General features: G+C 43.8%; 1 protein-coding gene across 1 annotated transcript; it reads left to right on the plus strand.

The window, feature by feature from the left end:
• Positions 1-327: 327 nt before the first annotated feature.
• Positions 328-6,445, plus strand: LOC101939724 (maestro heat-like repeat-containing protein family member 1; the record flags this gene model as incomplete). The annotated part of the gene is made up of 7 exons (XM_065580382.1): positions 328-472; positions 942-982; positions 1,297-1,438; positions 2,895-2,947; positions 5,487-5,594; positions 5,950-6,069; positions 6,323-6,445. Coding segments are annotated over 7 exons (732 nt in total), but the record flags the coding sequence as incomplete, so codon positions are not given.
• Between the last annotated feature and the right edge of the window lie 635 nt (positions 6,446-7,080).

Consider the following 7,080-nt stretch of genomic DNA (forward strand, 5'->3'; position numbering starts at 1 on the left):
CCTTATATAGGTCTGTAAAGTTCTGGGTGAGTTTATGGTGCTATCTAAATAGTTCCATAATGCTCTAATGCAGGGAAAGAGGATTCATCTCTGGGTTAGAGCCAAATTGCTCACCAAACAAGGCAGTGTATTTAAAAGACAGAGTGCGGGGGCACCGGACAGGTAGAGTGAGATGTTGGGGAGAGAGAGATGAGGTGATAGGTTAGAGAAGGGTCAGTGATGAATAAAAGGAGAAGCTACATGACAGGGAGGGATTCAGACAGCAGGATACTGGAGATGGGGGAATGGAAATAGCTATGTACTGAACAGTCTCACTCTTCTCTGCAGGTGTTATGGCCAAGGCTTCTGGAGTATGTGGTGCCAGCTCAGTACACTGGTACTTTGAAGCCTCTCTGCAGATGCCTTAGGGAACTGGCTGAGAAAAAGCAGCAGGAAGGAGAAGAAGCTGCTTGCCTCGACTACAGTGGACCAGGTTTATAACAGAAACTCTTTCATTTATTCTCTCCAGGCCCTATGAAATGAACAGATTCAGTCTGTTCCAGTTCTCTCGTCTGCAATCAGGAGGCTAAAATGAATGAGGGATGGTCTTGTGATTACAACATGGCCATGGGAGGGAGCTAGGAAACGTGGGTTCTGTTCCCGCCTTGCCACCAAAATTCTGATGTGACCTTGGGGAAATCACTTGATCTTTCTCTCTCAGCTTCCCCACTTGTGAAATGAAGGAGTAATTAATGCCAACCTCATAGAGGTGCTGTGAGGCGGAATTCATTCATGTTTGTAAAGCATTTTGAGATGCTCAGACTGAAAGCACTATGGAAATGTAAATTATTATCAGCTGTATTCAACATTGATGGGCAGGTTGGAAATGGATAGGTGAATAACATCAGCAGGACTCTCTGCAAAGCCTGGCATAATGAATGCTATTCTGTTTCTTTCCCTAGTGAAACTCCCTACACCCCAGGGGCTGCTGGCGCGACTCTTGGTGAGTAGACCATGAGAATAGAGAATGTGAAGTGGGACAGTTAACTATAAAAATCGGTTTTATAGCTAGATGCTTATAGACAGGCTAAGGAATGTGTATGATTGGGTCTCTCTCTCTCCACCCTCTCCTGAGACACACTGTTCTGCATCCTTGTACTAGCTAGAATGCTTGCTTCTTCAGGAAGACACTGCAGTAGAAGCAAAAACTCTATTGTACGGTCTCCACAATGAGAGAGTCTGAACTATTCCCTCCTTCAGGAACAAACTGGTGTTGTGCTGACAAAACTTAGCCTGTTCTTTCTCTCTCATTGACAGGTAGTAGCCTCATCCCCTTATGAAAGAGAAGGACATGGATATGCTGCCTTGCAATTACTTAAGGCCCTGCACCACATTATCCACGCAGCAGTGGGTGAGATGTGGGTAGTAAAGATCCCACCTCTGCTGCAGTACATTGAAGGTAAAGTGCTAGTTAGGAGGAGTGCGGTCCATGGAGAATAGAAGGGAAGCCACAAAATGCAGCTTCGTATTGACATGTGTTGTGCCATTCCTGTTGCAGTACATGAGAACAGTGGGGAATTGAAGTTGGGGTTCTGGGCCCTCACTTTTCCTTCACCTGGATAACTGGGAACCACTGGGGTAAATCCAGAGTTTAACCACTGAGGCCAATTCAATCAGGGCAGAATCAGACCAGGAAGGTTTCAGCTGAATGGAAATTATACAGCAGTTCCCCCCACACCTTTGCTAGGTTATTAGTTGGGAAGGTGAATACCCATGAAGCTGGAGGTTAGTGAAATATTTTGGGGTTACATATATAGTCTGATTTTGCAAACTAAATTTTTCTGAAAATTAAACCCCATGTTTACTTTCAAGGGCGATTCAATTAAAAAACCCAGAGTTTTCTTTCTGTAAGGAAACCTGAGCCATAAAAGCTAGGTTGGCCAAGTGGCTGCCCTATGTAGAATCTAGGTATTGTGGGCCCAAAAATGTCTTTCACCAATTTTACAGTGGTATGAATCTATTGACCTCCGTGGAAAAAACCCTTCAGTCAGTGTAGGCTGTGTCTACACTATGGGGTTATGCCAGCAGAGCTCCAATGACGTAGCTGTGCCAGGGTAGTCTCTGTGGAGCACGACAGACCCTACGTGGAGCACAAACCCGATGTTTCTGATGAACGTCGGACCCCACAATGTTCAAGTGGGTTTGATATTCAAAAAAAGATTTAAGAAATGAGCTGTATCTTCCCTAGTTGTTGTTGCTGTACAGAGTCCCCAGTACTACATTGTGCCGACATTAAAGAAGGGTAGGTTAGAGCTGGACATTCAGAAACAGGGCCAGATTCTCAGCTGATGTAAATCAGTATAATTCCATTGACTTCAGTGAAGCTACACCGATTTACATCAAGTTAGGATCGAGTCCAGAATCTCTTCTTATGCAGGAAAAGTTTGTATTCACATTAAACCCAGTCCTCTGATGTGCTGAACCGTTTTGTGAGGTGCTCAGCACCCTCAGCTCCCATGAAAGTCAACAGGAATTGGGAGTGCTCAGCATCTCACTCCTGGTGGGTTGACCCTGAATAAAAATGCCAGCAGGGTACATAATATGATACTTTCTGTTGGTCCAACAAAGAACGTTGGCGTAGGTCCCATTTAGCCTTGAAAGCCCAGGTATGTTACAGCTTGGCAGACCAGGGGTTTTAGAAGGACAGATTGCAAAGGTAGGGTGACCAGATGTCCCGATTTTATAGGGATAGTCCCGATTTTGGGGTCTTTTTCTTATATAGACTCTTATTAGCCCCCCACCCCCTGTCCCGATGTTTCACATTTGCTGTCTGGTCACCCTATGCAAAGGAGATACCTGGGACGACTCTTCTTGCTAACCTAGGTGACACTATTGTTTTGCCTCCTGCTTTATAGGAAACACAGAGAATTCCCTGGACCATGAACGGTGGGAGCACATGCTGCTTCAGGTACAAGATGGCTTTCAGATGTATTGTCACAGCCCTCCCTCCCCCCTCCAAATGTACCAGCTGGGGAAAAACTTAATGATAAATTATTCATTAGAAGCAGATCTGGTCAAACCATTTCATTTGCAACTTTTGTTCAGTGAAAAATGGCCTTTTTTATTTTCATGGGAGATTTTCAAATTTTTCAGTTTTTTTTACAAAAAACAAAACAACCCCAACCCAAATAGAAAATGTTTAGTTTTTTTAAACTGATGTTGATTTTTTGGGGGCTTTTTTCCAGTTGCTTTCCTGTTTGTCTCCTCCCCCCTCTGGCTTTTTCAGTCACAAAGTGGAAGAGGGGAAAAAGGCATGGGGACGAGGGATAAAGGGAAGGAAAGGGGGGAAAACAAAGAATTGAATAATGGTCATTTTTGATTTGTAAAAGCAAAATATTTTTGTTTCTTTCACTTTTCATTTGTGTGGTGAAAAATCCCACTTGTTTTGTGAAATGGACTTACTATTGTTCAACCAACTCTAGTTATAAATAACTCTGTATTACCTCTGGGAACAACACAAAACTTAACCATAAAACCAGCATGCTAATGGTGCTAGTGCATCACTGGGGGACATCTAAAGGATTCTTTTTTTCTATTTGCCACTCAAAATAAAATTTGCTCTGAGAAACCCAACGAGGAAAAGAGACAAGACAAGGTTTGGTGACTGTATCTCATGGAGAAGCCTTTCTGGTCAGAAAGAGCTCTTTACAGCCTCGTGTAAATCCAGACAAGGAACATTTTTATGGCGAGCGCTGAAAATGAAAGGAAAGGAACTAGTGACAAATAAGCCCCAGAAGGTTTGGAGTTCCATTTGGGGTTGGATTACACTCTAGAATTTCCCATTCCAGATCCAGGCTCATTTGAAATTCTTTGGGCTAAAAAATCAAATAAGATTAGGTTCTCTTGTGAGGTTTTTGATATTTTCTGGCTGCTGTTCAAAATTCGGGCCCGAAACAGCAAAGTGCTGAGAGTTACTAACCTCTTGCTGACTTCAATGAGAGTTGAGAATGTGACCCCGGATCCTTTGGGTGCCCAGTGGCAGAGGCCACAGGAGTGCATAAGATTACCAGGATTCCCTGGATCTGATCTCTATATAATCAAAGGGTGTCATGTAAAGACTTTACTGGATACCTGTGCCACACGGATCATCATAATCATTGCACAGTGACTGGATGGATAATATATAAGGCGTTATGGTTGTATACTGAAGTTTATGCTTTTAAGGTCTGTGAGTTAGGGCTGGCCACCAGAAAGCGATCAACAAGTTTCTTTCAGGCAGGAGATGCTTATCTGCCTGAATGGCTGTATGTAGATGAGTAATTATTCACAGTGGATGCTAATCAATAGAGCAACATTCTAATCAAGTGGTTGCAAAGTCTCCAGAGGAGATTCGATACAAGAAAAACAAACAAACAATAGGGGGTACCCTGTTTACAAGTGAAGACAATGGATGCTTGGAACTATATCTGGAGGTCCAGAGGTATCCTGCATCAGGTATCCTTCGCCTATTGGATGAACTGCCAGCTAGCTTGTCTCATGAATGGAGGATCACATTTGGTCTGGGTGTTTCATGCTGGGAGAGAGATTTGGGGGAGCTATCCTTTGTGAGACAGGGGAATGTTTGGTTATCTAAGTTTAAGCTCTAGAAGTGTGTTATGATTTTATTTTTATGTAACCATTTGTTTACATTAATTTTACTTGCTGCTTCTCAAATCTCTGATCTTTGTGAATTAAACTCTACTTGTTTTCACTCTAAACGTATCTAAGTGAAGCATAGTTGTTTTCACTCTAAACGTATCTAAGTGTGTTAAATGGAGCGGTGATGCTGAGGTGACACCGGTGACATGGTATGTAGCAAATCTATGAATTCTGTGAGTGTCCAGTGGAACAGGGGCTGGACATTCTGGGGCTGCACAGAGGGCTCGGCGGTTGGAGTGTACCGATTGCTTACCTGTAGAAGGACAGAGGAGCTGGATGGGGTGAGAAGGGTGTGCTTGTGTTTCCTGTGGCTGGCAGAGTCAGGAGCTGACACCTGGCAGGCACAGAGAAGGCTTCCTCATGCTAAGGGCAGGTGGTAGTGAGGTACCTCACAACCCTGGGTACTCTCGGGAGGTGTCATAAAGGGTCCAGAGCACTTCAGAGAAGGTTCATGGTCCTTCATAGTCCAGGGTTCTTTGTTCAAAATTTATTAGACCTATTCTCCATCCACTATAAAATCACTCCTCAATGGTCAGATTTCTTGGCTCCATCTCATTCTCCAATTCACTGTCTATCTGGGTTTGGAGACTGAGAGGAATCATCAGGCAAAGGTTTAAGAACAACAGGCAGAGGAAGTCTGGGTTGTTGATGTTTACAGTTCTCAATAGGGAAATAATCTTCCCATGACACCTGAATATTGGAAAGTTTAAACAGAGAACAAGGAAGAAAACAAACAAACAAACAAACCCCACAACAATCCCCAAATTCTTGCAATTAACCATCTACTTTACCTCTTGTTTTACACTCAGTTCCTAAGAACATCTCTGGAGACGATAGACAACAGTGCCTGGAGCAGCCAGATAAGCCTTGAGTTGAGCCAGCAGATGGCCAGCTATGCCAGCCCTTCCAAAGAGAAGGTTTGTTATCTGTTAAGGCTTAGTTTCTAGTTAATTTCCCTTGAAATTCTGATTGGGGGGCTGCATAAGGCTTCTCTCAAGGCTTCATTACTTTATATTTTATTCTGCATATAAAATTTGTTTTTACTTGTTCCCTGCTCTCTTGCCCCCCGCCCACCCTTCCAATATTTGCTTGGACAGGCTGCTTGTCTGTACTGCATTGTTGGTTCTCTGGCTGGGCTAGATGTTGGGATGTTTCTGCAGTATGGATGCTTGGACTTGGCTATCTTGTTCCTTCCTGAATGTTGCTGAGCTGGGTCTGTACTGACAGGCACGTTGTGTTACTGATATCTCAGTGCTGGTCTCTTTCTTTCAGAGTTTCCTGTATAAGGCGCTAGGAACATCCTTAGCAGTTTGTCAGGACCTGGTCCACGTTAAATCACAGACTCATAAATTTCTGACAACAACAGATTATATGGAAGCCCCTGAGAGAGAGGTGAGGACTCTGTCCCTCTCCCAACTTTACCAAGTAATCCCTGAATGCTCCCTGTGGGGCTCAGCTCTGAGTTGGCCTGGGACAGATGCCATTTTGCTTCATATCCTCATTGCTATTTCACTCAGCCCCCTCCCTCTCCCCATGTGTCTCAGGCCTCATTGGCACTTTACACCACTTCAGGTGAAAGGAATGGAGTCGTGGGGTCTATCAGGCACCTGGTTAGATCCTAACCAGTATTTTTCTTGGGTGACAGGGAGTCATTTCCGTCCTCGCATTCTCTGCTGAGAGCCACTTGGACCTCACCTTGAACGCACTTCAGGAGTTTGGGGCTGCAATCAGCAAGGTTAAGATTTCTGGGCTCATCGACCGTCTGAAGGTAAAGGAGCCAGGGGGTTCTCTCAAACTTCCTCTCCCTCTAAAGCAGGGGCAGCAACCCTGCGGTAGTGTCTGCTCTGGTCAGCTAGCATTGTCCCCCAGTGTATGCGTTCTGTGTGATGCCTGCAGTTAAGCAGGGAGGAGCACAATCTGGAGCTGGGGTTCTCTCAAATGATTTTTATCGTCTCATGGCTTGAGCACCCCTCCCATGCACAATGTGTGGGAACTACATCAGTTGCTTGCATGGAAAAACATTTAAGGTATTTTTATATGTTTTTTAATCCCGGAAATGAGAAGGTGTTGCAAGCAACATGTGGCTAACGAACCTGCTGTAGGTAGACCACCAGTGGTCTACAGATGACAATTATGGAACCTCTGATTTAGAGCAGTGGTTCTCAACCTTTCCAGATTAGTGTACCCCCTTTCAGGAGTCTGATTTGTCTTTTGTACCCCCAAATTTCACCTCACTTAAAAACTACTTCCTTACAAAATCAGGCATAAAATTATTAAAAAGTGGCACAGCACATTATTACTGAAAAATTGCTTATTTTCTCATTTTTACCATATAATTATAAACTAAATCAACTGGAATATAAATATTGTATTTGCATTTCAGAGTGTAGTATATAGAGTAGT

The sequence above is a fragment of the Chrysemys picta genome, unplaced genomic scaffold, assembly GCF_011386835.1.
Source record: "Chrysemys picta bellii isolate R12L10 unplaced genomic scaffold, ASM1138683v2 scaf2889, whole genome shotgun sequence".
In the NCBI taxonomy this organism is placed as follows: Eukaryota; Metazoa; Chordata; order Testudines; family Emydidae; genus Chrysemys; species Chrysemys picta.